The sequence below is a fragment of the Gastrolobium bilobum genome, unplaced genomic scaffold (genome assembly GCF_033153095.1).
Source record: "Gastrolobium bilobum isolate Gb01-03AN ecotype WA unplaced genomic scaffold, APGP_CSIRO_Gbil_v1 utg500, whole genome shotgun sequence".
Classification (NCBI taxonomy): domain Eukaryota; kingdom Viridiplantae; phylum Streptophyta; class Magnoliopsida; order Fabales; family Fabaceae; genus Gastrolobium; species Gastrolobium bilobum.
In genome coordinates, this window is record NW_026896335.1 from 172,121 (window position 1) to 193,323 (window position 21,203).

General features: G+C 35.7%; 1 protein-coding gene across 1 annotated transcript; it reads left to right on the forward strand.

Annotated features, from left to right (window-relative positions):
• Positions 1 to 10,988: 10,988 nt before the first annotated feature.
• On the forward strand, positions 10,989 to 19,985 carry LOC133299120 (presequence protease 2, chloroplastic/mitochondrial-like). The gene is made up of 19 exons (XM_061498550.1): positions 10,989 to 11,327; positions 11,457 to 11,640; positions 11,942 to 12,116; positions 12,214 to 12,346; positions 12,474 to 12,544; positions 13,162 to 13,245; positions 13,414 to 13,504; positions 14,273 to 14,793; positions 14,880 to 15,044; positions 15,142 to 15,360; positions 15,453 to 15,580; positions 16,020 to 16,209; positions 16,323 to 16,406; positions 16,509 to 16,606; positions 16,857 to 17,121; positions 17,281 to 17,443; positions 17,518 to 17,698; positions 18,697 to 18,768; positions 19,468 to 19,985. The coding sequence occupies exons 1-19, from the start codon at positions 11,063 to 11,065 to the stop codon at positions 19,607 to 19,609; spliced, it is 3,231 nt and encodes a 1,076-aa protein (XP_061354534.1). The 5' UTR covers positions 10,989 to 11,062; the 3' UTR covers positions 19,610 to 19,985.
• The last annotated feature ends 1,218 nt before the right edge of the window (positions 19,986 to 21,203 follow it).

Here is a 21,203-nt window from a genome sequence, read left to right on the forward strand (position 1 = left end):
GTCATTTGGCCCTGTGGGCTTTTTGGTCTTAACTTACACAGACTAGGGCCTAATAGGGCGAGCTAATCTATTTTGACACCTATACTTAACAACACCAATGATAACAATAAAATACATGATTTTTCGTTTTATCTTATTCCATAATTGAGTTTGATGATTAGATTAACAAATTATAAGGCATGCTGTGTCCGCACCATGAAATAACTAATTTAATATAGAATTAACTTTAATTATGCTAAATATTTAACGTTGGTGATTAAAGCCACTGACATAATTGTGGCGGGTTCAACTTCAAGGTAAACATCACATACTCTAGTTAAATGCATATGCAATTTTATTTAATTAATGTGTGGTAACCTTACCGCATTATTTCAAATTGGGAAATATCATAACATACACCACGAATATTATTGTAACACCCTCTATAAATTAAAGATCTTGATTTCAATAATGTTGTTGCAATAAAATAAAGAAATTTTGGAGGGAGCCAGAGTTGATAGCTGATGTTAATTCTACACTTTTGGTTCTCATTCCTAAATCTCACAGTCCTGAATTGATTTCTCAGTATCGGCCTATCTCTTTGTGTACAGTGACCTATAAATTGTTGTCAAAGCTTATTGTGCAACGTTTGCAGCCAATTATGGAGAAGATTGTTTCACCTTGGCAAGTCAGTTTTGTTCCCAATCGTCAGATTCAAGACAATATCATCATTGTGCAAGAATTGATTCACTCAATGCATAAAATGAAAGGTAAAAAGGCTTTTATGGCAATGAAGATTGACCTTATGAAAGCTTATGATAGAATCAGTTGGAATTTTTTGAAGCGTATTTTAGAGGAAATTTCCTTTCCAGAGCAGTTTATCAATCTAATCATGAATTGTGTTAGTTCATCTAAGATTAATATCCTTTGGAATGGGGGCAAAACTGAGGATTTTAAACCATCTAGAGGAATTCGGCAAGGTGATCCATTATCTCCTTATTTGTTTGTGCTTGCAATGGAGAAGTTGGCTCACATCATATCTACTGCTGTGGAGGGTGGTCTTTGGGAAGGGATGCGTGTTGGAAGAGGAGGGCCAGAAATTTCTCATTTAGCTTTTGCGGATGATCTCATGATTTTTATGGAGGCTTCGGAGGATCAGATTAATATTCTTATGAAGTGTCTTAAATTTATTTGAGGAAGTTTTAGGTCAAAAGCTTAGTGTGGAGAAAACTTCTATTTTCTTCTCAAAAAACACAGGAGAAGAATTAATTGGCAGAATTATCCAGAAAAGCAGGTTCACTAGAGTTAAGAATGTTGGTAGGTATCTTGGTTCAATGATGCAGCATGGGAGAGTTAGTAAGGATCTCTATGCTAATATTGTGGAGAAGGTAAAAGGTAAGTTAAGCAACTGGAATATGAATTGTTTATCTCAAGTTGGCCGAATTACACTGGCCCAATCTGTTATGGCAGGGGTTCCTTATTTTCAAATACAGAGTTGTAAATTACCTGCCTCGGTTTGCAAAGATGTTGAGAGAATTCAAAGAGATTTTATTTGGGGGGATAAGGATGGTATCAGAAGGCATCATTTAATTAACTGGCACATAGTTACTTCCCCAAAGAGGTTTGGTGGGTTGGGTCTTAAGAGGTTAGATGTAATGAATGATGCTTTTTTAGCTAAACGTAATTGAAAAATGTTCTCTGATCAGGATCAGCTTTGGATTAGAGTTCTCAAAGCTAAGTATATGTCTAATAATAGAAAGGATTTGTTTTTTGTGGAAAGGAATGGAGACTCCAATCTCTGGAAAAATATGTGCCGGATTTGGAAGAAATTAGATGAGCTACTGGTGTGGGAACTTGGAGATGGCAAAAGTATCCGGTTCTGGTGTGATCAGTGGTTAGCTAATGGTCTTTGTTTGCAAGATATGCTTCTTACAGGTACATGTAATATCAATGTTAATGATAAAGTTGCTGATTTTATTTTACATTCAGGGGATTGGGACTTGCCTAAACTTCAGCAATGGATTAGTCCGACTGCTATTGGTTTGCTGCAAGCAACGTTGCCTCCTTGTCTTGATGACGGGCCAGATAGAAAGCGGTGGTCTATTAGGAGCAATTCATCAGTTGCTGTCAAGGATGTTTACAGTTGGTTGACTGTTGGCAGTGATGCAGATGTGGGTGATGATTCTCTGTTTAATCGGTTATGGCATTGGGCTGGTCCTCAGAAGGCTAAAATACTAATGTGGAAAACTCTTCATAAGAGATTGCTTGTCATGGAAAAAACTGCTCAGTGGGGAGGAGGGTCGAATTTATGTCCTGTATGTAAATCTGATTGTGAGACTATTATCCATGCTCTTCGGGATTGTGTTGAGGTGAAAAATCTTCGGAGTTTGTTGATTCCCCAATCTTTCTGGACTATTTTCTTTGATGCAGATTTGGAGTATTGGCTCGAGATCAATTTGAAAGGCAGCGCGAGTTTGAGCTTGCCAGAATTTTGGGTCTCTGTTTTTTCCTTTCGGTTTGCAAGATTTGGAGCTGGCGGAATGATGTCAGTCATGGGGCCAGTATTTTAGATGTGTCTTCAAGGGAAAGGATCATTCGTAATCTTGTGACAGAGGTTGATCATGCTTTTCAGTCGTCTAACAACCATCAGTTAGGTAAGAGGACTGTTGTTATGAAAATTTCGTGGCAATTTCCAGTAGAGGGGTATGTAAAGCTTAATATTGATGGGGCAGCTAGAGGGAATCCAGGTCCTGCTGCTTATGGGCTGTCATTCGTGACTCGTCTGGACGGTGGTTACATGGTTTTGCTTGTAAACTTGGTGTCTGTTCAGCTTTCAAGGCTGAATTGTGGGGAATCCTTCGAGGTTTAGAGATTGCGTGGAGTGAAGGTTTTCGTAATATTGAAGTTGAGAGTGATTCAAAGAGTGTTATCTCTGTGCTCACCAAAGATGGTGCAGCAGTCCGTGAGGGTCATTTGATTTCTCGAATACGGACATGGTTACTTAAAGATTGGAGTATAAAGTTGAACCATATTTTTAGAGAGGCCAATTCTTGTGCAGATTGGATGGCTAACTATATTCTGGATGCTGAAGAGGGTGTTTCTTTCGTGTCTTGTGAGGCCCCTCCTTCTGGTGTTTCTTGGTTGTATTTAGCGAATCTCTCTTCTGTGGGTAGAGATCGTGTTGTAGTTGTTGCTTAGTTTTTTGTTTGTTTGGGGCTTTTGCCCTTTTATTTACCAAAAAAAATAAAATAAAGAAAAAAGTATCGTAGCTCAAATATCCAAGAGAGAATATGTCTTCGTCGAAATAATACATTAGAGGATAACATTTTTCTCAATCTAGCTTATATACAGAGAGATATGATATATGAGGATTTGAATACTCTCATGTGAAAAAATTATCATGTGATCATGTTATTTGATCACAACCATTCACTTTCACTCATTAATAATGAGATAAGAAAGACGAAAATATATAATTTTTAAATAAGTGGTTGTGATCAAATAACATGACCACATGATCACTTTTTCACATGAGAGGATCCAAATCCGATATATGAAGTTTTTTGTTTGTAATGCTTTGTCTCTTAGTTAATTTTTGTGGCAGAATCCTTATCTTCATCAATGGTGTTCTTAAGTGGATTGATGAGGCTCAAATGTGCAATGAACGAGGGGATTGACTATTGATTTACGTATCAACTTAAGAATCGTGATATGGAGAATCAATACCTTTATAAGAGATATGTATCAGTGTTTAATGGAGTGATCTTCGTGAGAAAGAAGGAAAAAGATAGGCTTTTGGAATGACTAGTCAGGGTATTAGGTGTTCAACCCCTTATATGGTGTTGCAGTAACGTGAATGATAAGTCTTGGTAACTAGGGTCATGTTGCGACTGAGGATGTCGTGTTTGATATTGGAATCATCATTTTAGGAGATAGGGTGCATTTAATGCATGAATATGGTTGGAGTTACTGCTTTATCTTGTATTAATGAATAAAGCATAGGACCCAATGACAAGTCTAAATAGAAGTGCCCAACTTTGTATTGCGTGAAGACATAATGCCAAGATGAGATCTCAATCCTTGATCAAAGGTGCAATAGGATTTAAATTTTGGGTTGGCCTGTATATTAAAGATGCATCTTAATCCCTTTGGTGAGTATCATGCGGAGATTGGGTTTCAATTTTCAAATAGGTTTAAGACTTGGACATTTTGGAACGTCCGTTCGAATGTTTAAGGTGTGCTACCTTTACGGCAATGGATGGCCATGTGGTACGCTTTGATTGTTTGAGATACATATTGGGAAATGCTCATAATGATTGTGCAGTGAAGGTTTTCCCCTTCATTAAAGTTGCTTGGGAAATGACCATTTTAACCCTTCTTTTTATTGGGATTTCACACATTTACCCTTGCCTCTTTCAAATTTCTTTGCATATATTTTCATCTTTTTTACTTTACCTTTTTGCTTCCTTTCTTACTACAAAGTTATTCTCTTGCTTTGATTTCTGGTTTCCTTTCTTATGATTTCTCTTGCTGTCACCATTGCTAATCACTGTCAAGTTGTTTTCTTCATTTGCTCAGGTAATACATCCCTTCTTAAACACTATTTATCATACTTATCTTGTTTTCTTCTGGTTACTAGCAATGTATGTGGTTAGGAGAGCACACTGCCTCCATAGTTGTTGTAGGGGTTTTGAGGGATTCTATCCTCATTTTCTTATGCAGGGGGAGGTAGAGGTTTGTTTGATTCTTTTTGATAAGAATATATATGTAGGTGTATCTAAGGTGGGTTGTAGGGGATTATGTGCTACCAATAAGGTAGCATAACTAACTTTAGAATATTCAAGAAGGTTAGGCTGAGTATAAAAAGGGAGGATAGAAAGTGTGAAATGGGGATTGGGAATTAAACACACTTGGGTTGGGAAACCAGATTGGGAGAGAATCACAACACTCTCTAATTGCTCTTGAAACCATTTAACTTTTCTTGTATTTTTTTTCCTTTTCTTCTTTCATTACTGTCAAATTGTCTCTGTAGTTGTATTTTCCTTTGCTGCAATATAATAGAGAATCCAATTCTCTGGGCTATTGTTTGTGTTTTGTTGCGTTTTACTTTGACAATTTGCCAGATCCTAACAATTGGTATCAGAGCACTCCGATCCTAGGGGTGCTTTGAACAATATTAACCTGCAACATGGATGCTGGATTCGAATCTGCCAAAGAACGCTTTCATCGGAATGAAGAAACTGCAGCAGATAAAATTGATCAAAAGTTAACAAAATTTTTGCAGATCCATCAGCAGAAGCAAGGAGGGTTGGGGAGACGAAGCCGAAATGAACACCATCGTCATAGTCGTTCTTATAGAAGGAGATCAGAATCGACGAAATTCAGAGAGTTTCAATGAAGATGTTCACCATGTTGATTGGCCAACTCATAAACTGGAGCTTCCTCGAGGCCATGGTGTGGACATTATAGAAAGCTATCGAACGAAGCTGAAACCAGCTACGCTGGCGGAGAAACCAACGAAGAAGACGACTCTCCTTGAGAAGAGGAATCGGGCTTGGGTCAATTATGGGTTTGGGGTTGGATCCAACGGAAGATGGGTTGGGTCTGGTCATTCCATGCAGCCTAACCGAAGCTTTTTTTCTTCTGCAAGTGCTAAACACGTGACCAACTTAAATCAGGAAGGCCAGGCTAGCGAATCACAAGCGTCCAACTTTGCGCCAGCTGGTGACACGTGTACGACCACTAATACAGGTGTCAACACTGGTTTCACTCAATCTAATGTCATCGAAGGGGTTGGAAGCAGTAGAGTTAAGAATGAAGGGCGACAACTGACAAAATGAGTTACAAGATCGAATGCAAAAGGGGCTGTGTTTCAAGTGTAAAGATAAATGGAGCCCTGAGTATCACTACAAGGTTGCGCCACTTCACATTTTAATGAAGGACGATGACGACGAGATGATCAACTCAAGAAGTAAAAGTGTTCAAATCGAAGACGAGAACGACGAGGGTTCCACGCGAGAGGGCAATGGGATCATTCATATGTCGCTGGCATTGTTGTCCTTTGGGTTTTTGGTTTCTGAAGAGCATCCGCTAGGTGTTTGTAAAAATGTTCCTGAGTACAAAAGATATATTTTCCAACCACTTGTTAGAGAGGCACTTTCAAGTATATATGTTCTGGATCTCCCTTTTAATGTGGGCATGGTTGAGCAATGTGAAATCAAAGTTGTTCTTGGTTTATTTGGCGGTTTGGCTTTACTTGTGTTTAAGGGTGATAATAGAATGACTCCCAACATGCTATGGGACCCTGGAAGAGATCAGTAAGCAATGGGATCCCAGAAAGATATTAATTCAGCTGTTAATTTTCACCTTGAGGACAAGGTGAAAGTTTAAGGGGGGAGTATTGATAGGAATATATATATAGGTGTATGTAAGGTGGGTTGTAGGAGATTATGTACTACCAATAAGGTGGCATAACTAACTTTAGAATATTCAAGAAGGTTAGGCTGAGTATAAAAGGGGAGGATGGTAAATGTGAAAAGGGGGATTGGGAATTGGACACATTTGGGTTGGAAAACCAGATTAGGAGAGAATTAGAGCACTCTCTAATTGCTCTGGAAATATTTTAGCTTTGCTTGTATTTTTTCCTTTTTTCTTCCATTACTGTCAAATTATCTTTGTAGTTGCATTTTCCTTTGCTGAAATATAATAGAGAATCCAGTTCTCTGAGCCATTGTTGGTGTTTTGTTGCATTTTACTCTGATAATTTGCCAGGTCCTAACAATCCACCCCCTTTGAACCGCATCCTTTGATGGTAATCTATCCTTCTAGAAAAGGATTAGGTGGTTCAGTGTCTTTGTCCTCTATACACTGTTGTCAATCTGTTGGGGTAGACGCTCAAGAAACCCCTCTTCCTCACTCTGCTAGTTGGTCACATGTCAAGCTGTGACATAAGATAGTCTTTTCTTCTTCTAATTCAGACTCATTTGAAACTTCAACCTCCTTTAAGAGATTGGAATAATGCCTTCATAAATCATTTTCTTTTCTTAGCCTCCAACCTCAGTCACCACTAATTAGAGCTTCATCTATTGATTCTTTCTTAATAAGCCCTCCAATATGGCTTGTGTATTAGCATCCAAAACCAATACCGAACATTGAGACTAAATACTAGGATGACATGGGAGGCAGGTCTGCATGGGGTAGTGAGAGTTGCCATTATAAGAAAGTGAAGTTTCTAAGCCATCGACTTGCACTGCACTTCCTCCACTTAGACTGCCTCCCCAAGTGGTGGTTGAATTGCTAGTTAGGCTGAGTTCTTACGATTCCACGTGTGATTCTGGGCCGAATGAACTTTGCTCATGTTAGTTTTCCTGGTGTCTACTGGTGTCTACCATGATTTGGAGTGGGAATATGAGTTTATGGATCCCCATAAATGACGCCAACTGTTCTTAAGTATATTGATGAGGCTCAAAATTCAACCAACGAGGGGATTGACTGTTAATTTATGTATCAGTTTAAGGATCCTAATATGGAGAATCAATACTCTTGTAAGAGATATGTATCAATGCTTAATGAATTGATCTTCGTGAAGAAAGAAAGAGACATGCTTAAGAATGAGTATTCAGGGTATTAGGTGTTCAATTCTTAGTACGTGCATGTGAGGTGTTTTATATAATGGGTGTTGGAGTAACATGTATGGTAGGTCCTAGTAATGAGAACCATATCGAGACTGAGGATGTTATGTTTAATATTGAAATCATTATTTTGGGTGATGTGGTGCATTTAATGTGTGAATATGGTTGGGGTTACTATGTTGTCTAAGGTTAATGAATGAAGCATGTGGATATGTAAGGCCTAAGGACAGTTCTACAACATTTCATGCGCTGACGAGGGCAGAGAGTTGTCACTGATGCGAAAGGGCACAAACAAGGAGCGACTCCTAGCAGGTTTCCAGCGGGAGGTATATGAATGAAGAATTAACATCCGAAAGAGAGGGATTCCTGAGATTGTGCAGGTATGAGACTGTACAGTTGGGGTAGCTTATAAGAATTAATATGTATTACCTATACTAACAATATGTATATACTTTTTGGTAGCCCATAACGAAAAAACTTCATAGTTAAACGTGTTTGATTTGGAACAATTCTGGGATGAGTGACTTCCTGTGAAGTTTTTCCAGAAAATGTGTGAGTGAGGATAAAACATGCTAACAGATGGCCTGCAAATTGCACTAGTATAAATAAATGATTTCATTCTAAAAAGCAATTCCTTAAAAAATAATGATGGAGATAATGCTTGACAATTGATATCACATGTCATTAAGCATACGGAGAAGCCATTATAAGCAACAAAATTGAGGCCAAAAGCAAACAATTATTTCAATATGAAATAAAAGAATGTGCCAAGAGGGAAAAAGATAGTTTTCGGCCAAAAGTGTTGTCAGTTGTTTAAGAGTTATCACAGAGTGGTTCAAACTAGGGGTGTGTATGAGTCCAAGGAAGAGCTTTTTTAAATTGTATGTTAACTTTTTAGAGTTTTCATATTTATTTTTTCATTTCACTTTTATTTTAAATTTGTATTTATAAATTTTATACTATAATAATTTATCCTAATAACAAATTATTTAATTTCTCATTCTTTAACACCATGACAATAATTTTATACAATTATCAAACAATTTTTACCTTTATTTGTTGGAAAATATTATACTTACCATCATTTTAGGCTTATCACCCTTACTACCTAATTAGTTATTATAGATCAATTCAAAATCAACCGTTAAAAAAGAAAAAAATAATTACCGTTGATTTTAAATTGATCAAACAATAATTTACCAGATAATAAGAGTAATAAGTCTAAAATGATTGTAATTAAATATAATCACTTCTTTATTTTTTAAGCTCTTTTTAAAACTTTAACTCAAAAATAACTTTTAACTTAATAAAAAAAGAGAATTGCTTTTGTTATGTAACATAACCTAAAAACAAATTTCCTACTCTCACAAAAGGAGGAGAGAGGAGAGAGAATAGGAACAAGAGAAAAAATTTAAAGTGGGTCCCATATAAATTTTGTGTGTGTAGAAAGATAATTTTAGATTATGTAACATAATAAAAACAATTCCCATAAAAAAAATGTGCCAAATAGGCGGTTATTCTTGTATCCCCATAAATATTTCCTTTCACGTTTTAAATTAACTAGCTTCTATTTTTTTTACCAATATCCCCTCCAAATATGAAGATTTTGCGTTCACTTTGGGATGATAATTACAACTAAAATATTATAGAGAAATTTTTTAATTGAAAAGTTGATTTTGTAAGAAGAAAATGTAATTAAAATGTGTATTTATTGAATATAATATCACACGTAATTAGAAAAATAAAAATAAATTCCTTTATTCCCATAGTTTTTATTATTATTTACTTTCCTTGTTAGTTATTTGTATCTAAGTTCATCTTTAATACTATTTAATATTGGGTTAATTTATCTATTTTACCTTCATTAACAGTAAAAAAAAGAATAAAAGAGATACCAACACCATATGGGGAGGGACATAAGTACCGTAATCCTTGGACTCGCACCCGAACTCTGGATTAGTCCCATAGGCGGCTCAAAGAGTCGAACTCGTAGGAATACCAGGAGATTCTGATTCGCCTCAAAGAGGTAATTAGGATCAGTTTGCAAAAAAAGAATAAAGAATAAAAGAGATAAGTGATTAAAAAACCCAATGGAATAAGTGATAAAATAAAAATAAAACACAAGGGCTTTGAACTTTTCCTTAAAGCAAAATAAAAATAAAAATAAAAATGAATGACTTGCAGTGAGAAACAATATTGAACTAATCAAGAAAATATAGGGGTTTTGTGTCACATTAGCCACATGTATTTTTTATGTTTGTCGTTTATATATATTTCTTAGTTTGCCGAGATTATTGTATTTAAATATATTACTATCCTATAAGTAAATAATTGTTCAAAAAAATGAATGGCATGATGCAAGGCATCCATATGTTCATCATCCTAATATTTTAATTTTTTACATTTAATTTTACTTATTAAAAATAAAAATAATATTAAAAATAAATAAAAGATGAAAATAATAGAAACCGAACACTTATCAACAGATCAATTTACTTTTTACAAAAAAATTATATTAAGAATTGGACGCTATCTAATTTTAATTCTAATTTAAACATATGATAAGAGTGCCAAATGACATGACATATTAATCCTAATTTTTTTTCATAATGATATTAATTTTGTTTTTCTTGAACAACAAATTCTATCGCATGTTCAACAAAACCCTTCTATTTACAACAGTCATATCCCCACTACCTTGATAAATTCTACATCATTTTTCATAGTTAAGTCTTTTCATTAATTTAATTATGGGAAAAGTATTTCTCAAATCATTGGAGATAAAATTATTTTCGCTGAGCTCAAAACGACGTCGTTTTGAATTATAAAATTAAAAAATTTTAATAATAAAAACTAATATAACCTTATAATATATTATAATTACAAAAATACCTTAATTTTCGTCCCAAAACGATATCGTTTTGAGTTCACCGTAGATAACTTATCTCTGGAGAAATCTTTATCTTTAATTATTGCTGGGGAGAAGTTAAAAAAAAAAAATCATCGTTTTTACCTCTATGTTTTTTTAAACATTTATCTCCTTTGTATTTTTTTTTACCTGTTCTTCTGTTCATAGGGCAAAATAAAGAGACTAACCAAATATTTAGCTACATAAAAAATGAGCTTGAATATGAAAAATCCTGAAGATATCTGATAGAAAAAGTATAGAAAATATATGATGGTTAAACAAACCAATCCCTTAATATTTGTTATGTTTGAAATATGAAGGTTATTTTATTTTTTGTGGTGTGTATTAACTCAAAATAATTGTTGTATACATTTATCTATCTATTAAAAGAATAATTGTTGAATTACCCAAAAAAGAAGAAGAAGAAAAAAGAGTAATTGTTGTGCACGGAAAAAATATTGAAATGTTTGGGATTGGTTTATAATAGCCTTGAGTTGAGTAGCAGTGGAAGGAAGTGGAATAGGGTATTTGGGATTGGGTTTTGATGGAAACTGCCGCACTTGTTCGTTCTCTGTCGTGCTCGTCTGTGGCATGCAGCAGATACTTGTGTCGTCGCTCTTCTCTCACTCGCTCATATTGTTGTTCCGCCATTCTCTTCCCAACAACTACAATAAGGCTCTCTCCTTTTCTGTCGCGCCGCCACTCCAGATTGCTTCCCTCTGCTTCTCCGCTCCTTAACTTCACTAACCACTTCTCTTCCCTCTCCCCACGAGCCGTTGCTTCTCCTCCCATTCCATCATCTTCCTCAGGTATCTTCTTTACTTTTTATAATTCTAATTCTAATTTTAATTTCTTAAAATCATTATATATTATTTATTATTATTATTATTATTATTATTATTATTATTATTATTTTTGATTTTCTTGGTTGGATGTAGATTTCGCACAGGTAAAGGATGAAGTTGCCCATAAATTGGGGTTTCAGAAAGTTTCCGAGGAATTTATTCCAGAATGCAAATCAAAAGCAGTGCTTTTCAGACACAACAAGACCGGAGCTGAAGTCATGTCTGTTTCCAATCACGATGAGAATAAAGTCTTTGGCATTGTTTTCCGCACTCCTCCGTATGTTTTAAGTACCACTAACTATGACATTGCATTATTTTCTGCAGTATACTCTTCTTCAACTGCAATAAATGGATGTGTTATGACGTATAATTTTATTTTGTTAGATTCATGGTTAAATTGTTTAGTCAAATTATAGTTTAAAATTATTAAATTTAGCATTATACTTCATTTATATAATATATTTCAAACTATTTTTCAGTCTGTCTTTGAATGTTATGATTCCATATGACCCACGATTCAAATTGTGATTCGATAATGTGTTCACTTACCTAATTCTTGACTTTATCTGTTACTACAGGAAAGATTCCACTGGTATCCCTCACATCTTGGAGCATAGTGTATTATGTGGGTCTAGAAAATATCCTTTGAAAGAACCATTTGTGGAATTATTAAAAGGAAGCTTGCACACTTTCCTCAATGCATTCACATATCCTGATAGGACATGTTACCCAGTTGCTTCCACAAATGCCAAGGTAACCATGTCAGTAAATTCAACATTGAACTTCCGCTCTTTCATTCTTGAATCTAATGGTTGGCCTGATACTATAAGATTGAGATATTTCTAAACAGGATTTCTACAATTTGGTTGATGTCTACCTGGATGCGGTTTTCTTTCCTAGATGTGTGGAGGACTTTCAGACTTTTCAACAGGAGGGTTGGCACTTTGAGCTCAATGATCCTTCTGAAGATATCACTTATAAAGGTTTGGTTAAACATATCTTTATATCTCTTTCTATCCCTCTATGCCTTGCAGCATTTGTCATGCACTGATATTTTTGGATTGTCATGCTTTGCAATCATCTCTAATAATGTCTTTTTTTTTGTTCTAGGTGTTGTTTTTAATGAGATGAAGGGTGTCTACTCTCAACCAGATAATATACTTGGGCGGACTGCTCAACAGGCTAGTTTTTTAAATCACTTGCCCTTTTCTTTATGGTTTTGTATTGAGCCTTCTCCTTTTGTTATCCTTTGTTTGGCTTGCATTTCTTACATGTGAACCCTTGGGAGACTGGGGCATTTCAGTGGTTTCAATGTGATTGTTATAGTTCATGGATGGTGATATTTTAAGCCTTCTCTTTATTTCATGATCTCTTTACAGCTTTAAAGCTCCGTTATGTGCAAGGTCCAGACAAGGACCAGACCCGTTGTGTGGGTCTATAGTAGGCAGCCTTACTTTGCATTTGTAAGAGGCTGATTACATGGATGGAACATGTGACCTTCGGGTCACATGGTGACAACACCCTTCCTTATAATAATGTCTGATAATACAGTCTTAAAATGATTTTACTCTTTGCTGTTGGCATTGAGTTTTACATTGTGTTGATATTCACTATAGCAATTTGCAAGCTCCTGTCTCTGGAACCTGAAAGCATCACATTCACTAAATTCACTTTGAGTATATATTGTTTGTCAATTTCAGTTTTATATTTTAATTACCAACTTTGAGGAGTTTTATGACATATTTTGTTAACTTTAACTTGTGTGTATTCATTATTGTTGCATGTAACTTTGATACAGGCTCTTTTCCCAGACACTACCTATGGTGTTGACAGCGGAGGTGATCCTCGAGTTATTCCCAAGTTGACATTTGAGGAGTTTAAGGTTGGTTTTGAGAATCATGTTTTTGTAGCATGATGGGGAAAATTGTACATTTTCATATGCATTTGTACCTTGGTGACCTTTTTACTTCCATATAGCCTACTTTAGATCTCAGCACTAGTGATTAATAATTTATGTTAAGATGGTTTTTATTTTAAACTTAATTGACAGGAATTTCATCGCAAGTATTACCATCCCAGCAATTCGCGTATATGGTTTTATGGAGATGATGATCCAAATGAGCGCCTCCGCATCCTGAGTGGTAATAAGATTTAGTTTAACTCGCTCTTTAGACGTAAAGGCTGACAATTAGGGACAGTGGCTTTGTTGTAGTGCTCTTGTAGATCCAAGTCCAGACTCTTGATTAGAGTGATAGCTAGAGCCTATGGCCTAAGTCACTCACTACTCAAACGCATTTTACCCTTGCTATGGATGACCTTGAGGGAGCTCTTTCAGTGCTCACAGAGGGCCCTTCTGTTCTGTTTAATGGTATTAGCCAAGCAAGTCAGCATTCAGGAACCTGATACATTTCCCTTTCCCTTTATGCGTAATTTTTAAGCATCGGAAAGTTGGGTCTGTATAGTTATGCCAAGCCTAAAAGGTCCCTCCTTCAGCTTTTCTCTATTGTAAATAAAGAAGAATACTGAGGTGGAGTAATTAGATCTACAGTTTAAACATATTCTTATCCCTTCTGAAATTTATACTAATGTTGTCCTTTAAGGAATTGGAATTTTGGAACAAACACAAGGTTGTATTGAGTTTCCCTTCGAAAATCCTATGTTGTCCAACTGTCCAAGAGCTTACCTTATATTTCCGGATATATCATCCTTTGGATTTATATGTTTGTATTTATGTATTTGTTACACCTTCTTTATACACTCTGTTATCTTTGTTGCTAACTGAAAGAATATTACTGGCATGATTGCACTGTTTTCTGTCCATGGTCTATATTTCTGACCAGTTATGAAAGATAATTTTAGAGTTAAGACTTTTATCAATTCGCCACTTCTGCTTCTTTTCTGTTGTCCAGAGTATTTAAACATGTTTGATGCTAGTTCGGCCCCAAATGAATCAAAAGTTGAACCACAGAAACTATTTTCAAAGCCAGTCCGGATTGTTGAGACATATCCTGCTGGTGAAGGGGGTGATTTGAAGAAGAAGCATATGGTTTCCCTTAACTGGTTGCTCTCTGATAAGCCCTTAGACTTGGAAACTGAGCTCACACTTGGATTTCTGGATCATCTTCTGTTGGGAACTCCTGCTTCACCACTGAGGAAAATTTTGCTAGAAAGTAGACTGGGCGATGCCATTGTTGGTGGTGGGGTTGAAGATGAACTACTTCAGCCTCAATTTTGCATTGGAATGAAGGGTGTTTCTGAAGATGATATTCATAAGGTAGAAGAACTGATCATGAGTACTCTTAAAAAGTTGGCAGAGGAAGGTTTTGATACAAATGCCATCGAGGCTTCTATGAATACAATTGAATTTTCTCTCAGGGAGAATAACACCGGGTCATTTCCTCGTGGTTTGTCCCTCATGCTCCGGTCCATTGTAAGATGTGGTCAATTTTTTGGGGTGTGGAAAATGGGTATCCTTTGCCGATTGAAATTTATAATTGTTTTGGTTTACATTTGTAGGGTAAATGGATTTATGATATGAATCCCTTCGAGCCACTGAAATATGAGAAACCTCTTCAAGACCTAAAATCAAGAATAGCAAAGGAGGGCTCTAAATCTGTTTTTTCTCCTCTAATAGAGAAATTCATCTTGAACAACCCTCATCAAGTTGCTGTGGAAATGCAGGTACTTATTTACTTATTTTAGCCATGAAAACCTGTGTTTGGGTGAAGCCATTTTGCACCCAATATGTTGGTTATTGATGAAAATCCTTCCTTGCCAGCCCGATCCTGAAAAAGCTGCTCGTGATGAAGCCAGAGAGAAACAGATATTGCAGCAAGTTAAAGCTAGTATGACAACAGAAGATCTGGCAGAGTTGACCCGTGCTACTCATGAGCTTCGGCTTAAGCAGGAAACTCCTGACCCACCTGAAGCTTTGAAAACTGTTCCTAGCCTTTCTCTACAAGATATTCCTAAAGAACCTATTTGTGTTCCCACTGAGGTTATCATTGCTGCTTCCCTTGAGTGAGAGTCTTTTACATGTTTGCCTTATTATCTTTAGAGATTCACAAAGGACTTGCATGCTTAATGTAGGTTGGCGATATCAATGGAGTAAAAGTTTTGCAGCATGACCTCTTTACCAATGATGTACTTTACACTGAAATAGTATTCAACATGAGTTCATTGAAGCAAGAACTTCTTCCGTTGGTGCCACTGTTTTGGTAATTATAAAACCTCTGAAGGATGTTTTCCATTTTGTTTTCATCCATCTATTGATCCTAATATGTTCTTGGATAGTGAAGTTAGATACCAAATTGAATTGGTAGTTATATTGTCTTGACCTTCCTTGCTCTGGAGTTCTGTTATTTTTATTAAATCTCATTTCAGAAGATGCTTGGCTGCTTATAGGTTTCATGTTGTTATGTTTCTTAAAACAAATCATTAGATTTGATCCTATACTCCCATTTAAACAATTAAACCATCTACTGGATTTTTTTGGTTCTCATCATGTTCCTTTTTATCATTATTGTTAACAATGAATCTTTTTTCTTTTCCCTGTCGATGTTTAATTTCTTCTGTTCCTCATGTGTATATTAGAAACATCTTCTTTATAGATAAATTACATCAAGTTCTGTAACTATCATATGTTATTTTTGACAGCCAATCATTGCTGGAGATGGGCACAAAGGACTTGACTTTTGTCCAACTAAACCAATTAATTGGAAGGAAAACTGGAGGAATATCAGTTTATCCTTTCACATCATCAGTACGGGGCAAGGAAGATCCATGCAGTCACATGATTGTTCGAGGCAAAGCCATGGCTGGGCGTGCTGAAGACCTTTATGACTTGGTGCTTCTATTTGTTTGAAACTTTCCTGTTTCATTCCTCAGTGCTCTGAATTATTAGCCTAAAATTTCTAGTGTTCATGTAAAGCCTAATTTCACGCTGCTACTTAACCTTAGGTTAATTCTGTTCTTCAAGATGTCCAATTTACAGACCAACAGCGTTTCAAACAATTTGTTTCCCAGAGTAGAGCAAGAATGGAGGTAATTATCAAACTGTTTTATGTAACGAGAGGATAAAATGATAAAATGCCATATGCGGAACCTGTATACTGATTACTATATTGTGTATTTGTCTATTATTAGAACCGGTTAAGAGGCAGTGGTCATGGAATTGCAGCTGCAAGGATGGATGCAAAACTAAATGCAGCAGGCTGGATGTCAGAAAAGATGGGTGGTCTCAGGTTGGAATATTAAGATACACTTATGATTTATTTTGAGGGCGCATTTATATATAGTTCTTTGTCATTATCCCCATTCTTATCATATTAAATGCTTCTAATAATAGTAAAAAAAAATTAATAATACTTCAGTACTACTATTATCTGTGTAAGGTTTAAGGTTTCATAATTGTTCTTTTTAATCTACTTTTTATGGGAAACAGATTTATAATTCCTGTTGTATATTTATATATTTCTGGCTTATTCTTTCTAGTTACCTCGAATTCCTCCGAACTCTTGAAGAGAGAGTTGATCAAGATTGGGCTGATATCTCATCATCTCTTGAGGAGATTCGCAAATATGTATTTTCGAAGCAAGGGTGCTTGATAAACATCACTGCTGATGGGAAAAACCTTGCAAACATGGAAAGAGTTGTGAGCAAATTTGTTGATATGCTTCCTACTAGCTCTCCAATTGCAACAACTACTTGGAATGTTAGACTTCCATTGACAAATGAAGCTATCGTAATTCCTACTCAGGTAAGATTATTTCCTTTTTTCATCCCTTATGTACATAATTTTATAACTATTGTCCATGGGCAGAGTGTAACTATCTTTGACGCTATATTTTTTTATTTATTTCTTTTCTTGCATGCAATTTGTTTTTCTGTCAATAAATAATGGTGTTTCCTTCTACAGGTTAATTACGTTGGAAAAGCAACCAACATTTATGATAATGGTTATAAGCTTAATGGGAGTGCATATGTAATTTCCAAATACATTAGTAATACATGGTTGTGGGATCGTGTCCGTGTTAGTGGGGGAGCTTATGGAGGTTTCTGTGATTTTGATACTCATTCAGGTAAGTTTTATTATATTTAGGCATAATTACTGAGCAGCATCCCTGGAATCTTACCTTTTTCTTTCTCTCTCTAGGAGTGTTCTCCTTCTTATCTTATCGTGATCCCAACTTGCTGAAGACACTTGATGTATATGATGGAACTTGTGACTTCTTAAGAGAACTAAAAATAGATGATGATACTCTAACGAAAGCCATAATAGGAACCATTGGGGATGTGGATGCCTATCAACTTCCTGATGCCAAAGGTTATAGTAGGTATGTATATGAGATATTTAATGCTTTTGGAGCTTGTTTTCTATCTATATTTCGTTTTTCGCATCTCATTTCCTAGAATTATAAACATTTTCCAACCTCGTTACAACCAAGATTAATTGCTGAATTATTAGTGGCGTAGACCGTAGTTATCAATCCCACGTAGCAATGCGGAGTGGCATATCCCGAAACTGCTATAGCAAAATAGCTGATAGCGGGATGACTCTAATACTAAAAATTATAAATACAAGTTAAGTATTTTATACTACACATATAAATGCTCAAAAATAAAAAATAAAAACCGAAAATTAAAGACATTCGTAATTAATAATCTAAAGTCATAGTCTCAAACTAAACACACAAGTCAATAACAAAAATCAAGACCTCTCTAAAATTAATAATTAAAAAAACAGAGATCTCTTTGAAAATCAGGCAAACACTTTCAGACCTCTCTGAAAATTGTTAAAAAGTGAAGCTACCTCTCTGAAACAACAAAATAACAGAGAAAAATACAACAGAAATGCTGGAAAAAGAAAGAACAGAGACCAAATGAGGGTTGTGCTGTGATGCATGAAAGCAGACTTTGCTGGAAACAATGCTGTACTGCCGTGGGTTGGCTGGAAACACCACTAGAGAGCTGTGGTCAGTGGCCGGAAACGGAGGAGGCCATTCTTCGTCATGTTTTTTGGTCTCAACTCTCAAATATTAGTGTGAATGAAAGGTGTGTTTAGTCTTGAATCAGAAACACGCAGGGCTTTTGATGTAAAACAAGGGGAAATTGCAAACATACCTCCAAAATATGGCTTCAGTATCGCACAAAACAGGTTGGGTAAATAGGAGATTTTTCTCTCTGAAGAATAGCGGCCGCGATGGTGAATGGATACAGGCCGCTCTGTCATAGTTGTTGATAACTGCGCTTAGTGGTTGCTTCTAAATGTGCAACTGTTGGTGCTTTTCTTATTATAGTTACAAACTATGCTTACTCTTCATTTCATTTGCAGTATGTTGCGATACTTACTAGGTATCACAGAGGAAGAAAGGCGACGGAGACGTGAAGAGATATTATCTACTAGGTGAAGATTCTGATTGTTGATTGATGCATATGATCTAATCTTCTACTTTTTTTGAATAGGACCATTTGATCCACTGCTATTGATAAAGCAAAATAATAAAGTCTCATCTCATACATTTTTCGGTAAACTTTTTGTTATGTAACAGGAAAGTGAATTCTTTTTCCTGCACTAACAGAGGGAATTGTGCCTCATTTTTTTCTTATTTTTTATTTTATAAAATGGCGGGACCCATTATTTCTTTGTGTGAGCAGGAAATTTGACAATTTTTATGTAAAAGGAGGAAAGGAAATCCCTACATTTTTTTGCTTGGCATGAGCTGTTAACAATCCTGAAATGACTTTCTGAATCTGGAATCAATTTAAATTTTATCATGGCTGTTTTCCGTGTAAAATGTCCCCGTAGTTGGATGATATCGTTTTACATTTAGTTTTGTTGCTGATAGGGACAAAGATTCCCAGAATGCATAGTGTTAGACGTTTTGAAAATCTTGCAAGAGGTTTATGCCTCCTTCTTGTCCTTGGATACTGTTATTCACTTATGGAAAAAGGAGCAATAAAAAAAGGAATATGGGTACTTTTGCATATAAATTCATCATACTACCTGGGAACTTGGTGTGACTGCTTAGACATCTGCTTTGCACTAAATTTGATCCTGACCTTTGAAACCATTTGTTCTTATTCTGTTTTATTTCTTCCTCAGTTTGAAGGACTTCAAAGAATTTATGGATGCAATGGAAGCAGTTAAGGATAAAGGGGTTGTGGTTGCAGTGGCATCTCCGGAGGATGTAGACGCGGCTAACAAGGAGCGTTCCAACTTCTTTCAAGTAAAGAAAGCCCTATAGATTCAAGATTTATTCCGCTGAGATTGGAAGTTGTATCTTTTCTTGACATAATTTTCCTCTAATGTCACCATAATTATTTTATGTACAATATATTGTTATAGCTGCTTATAGAATCCTTTTTTTTTAGTTGTGGATTCCAAAGTTGATGCAATTATGCCAAATCAGACCCGATTTTTACAATACACCGTCGTAGGTGTATCCCACCAGTGGGATGATGACACATTGGCTGGCATGTGTATGGGAGAGAGATGGAAAAAATTCAACTTTAGTATTATAATTATGTATTTCTCGAAATACATAGTTATAATACTACTGTTGCATCAAAAATGTTGTGCCACTGTCGTACCGAAAAAGCTCCCCACATCCCCCAAAATTTGCAAATAGTTGCAGTATTGTTTATTATTGATAATCATGCAAAGTATTGTTTATGTTATCACATGATAATGCCTTCTCCAGAAGACACGTAACATGCATGCTTGTTGCTGTTGTGTAGATTGAACATCAAAATCTAAGTCACCTCTTTTATAACAGAGCATAATGAGAAAAGTAGGCATACACTAAGGCCCCAATTTTATTTTATTTTTTGGGAAAATATATAGTTTATAAATTAGCGGAATGCTTTTTATAACCTTTCTATCAAAGTAATGAAGTTAATTTGCCTTTTGTATGGTGTAAAATATCTTTTATCATTATTATTGTTGTTTCGATCTTATAATAGTAGAAGAAGTCTGTCAATATCATTTTGCTTTTTTTTTTTATAGAAGTTAAAGTGTTTTTTTTTTGGTGAGGGGCTATGCCTCTAAACAAACACAAAAAAATAAAAAATTACATCAGGGAGTGTCTAGCCCTGTGAACAGAGTTAAAATCAAAAAAATACAACCATCTAATCTCAGGAGGGAGAAACTGAAATACAGTAAAATTTTCTTGATCAGAATTCTCCAGCGGAATATTAGCTAACCAGTCTGCACAAATATTACCTTCCTTGTAATTATGTAACAATTGAACCGACATCCACCTACCCAAGCTCTCTCCAGCCCTTTTAGAATACTCCACAATTCAGCAGTAATTACATTGCAATAACCCACCCTGTAAGAGAAAGCTTCCAACCACTTATCGTCTGGACCACGAATCAGACCACCACAAGCAGCTCTACCCGGGTTACCTCTGGAAGCCCCATCAGTATTTTTTTTGATCCACCCATGCTCAGGAGGCTCCCATCTAATCATGATTGCTGGAATAGATCTATCACAAATCCTATTATTACCCGATTCACAAGCTAAAAACACCTCGTTAGCATAAGAAATTATAATCTCAATCTTATACCTGCTATCAATTCCTCCTGCAGCGTGGAGAATTTCATTTCTCCAAGACCAAGCTTTCCAACACATAACACCAAATAACAACGTCCAGTACAAGTTGAAACAACCGGTTGAGTAGTTCTTGCCACATCTTCAGAGGTATTCTTTGAAAAGAAAATATTTGTCTTCTAAACACTAACTTTTTGACCTGAGATTTCCCCAAATAAATCTAAGCACTTTAAAATTACCTGAATTTGATCTACTTTTGCCTCCGCAAAAAGCATTAAATCATCAGC

Bases quoted from the DNA above. Each gene is read 5' to 3' on its own strand.
- LOC133299120 (XM_061498550.1), top strand. From the start codon at position 11,063: ATGGAAACTGCCGCACTTGTTCGTTCTCTGTCGTGCTCGTCTGTGGCA. The intron at 13,246-13,413 runs GTTGGTTTTGAG...CTTAATTGACAG, and splicing joins TGACATTTGAGGAGTTTAAG to GAATTTCATCGCAAGTATTA. The intron at 15,045-15,141 runs GTACTTATTTAC...CTTCCTTGCCAG, and splicing joins AAGTTGCTGTGGAAATGCAG to CCCGATCCTGAAAAAGCTGC.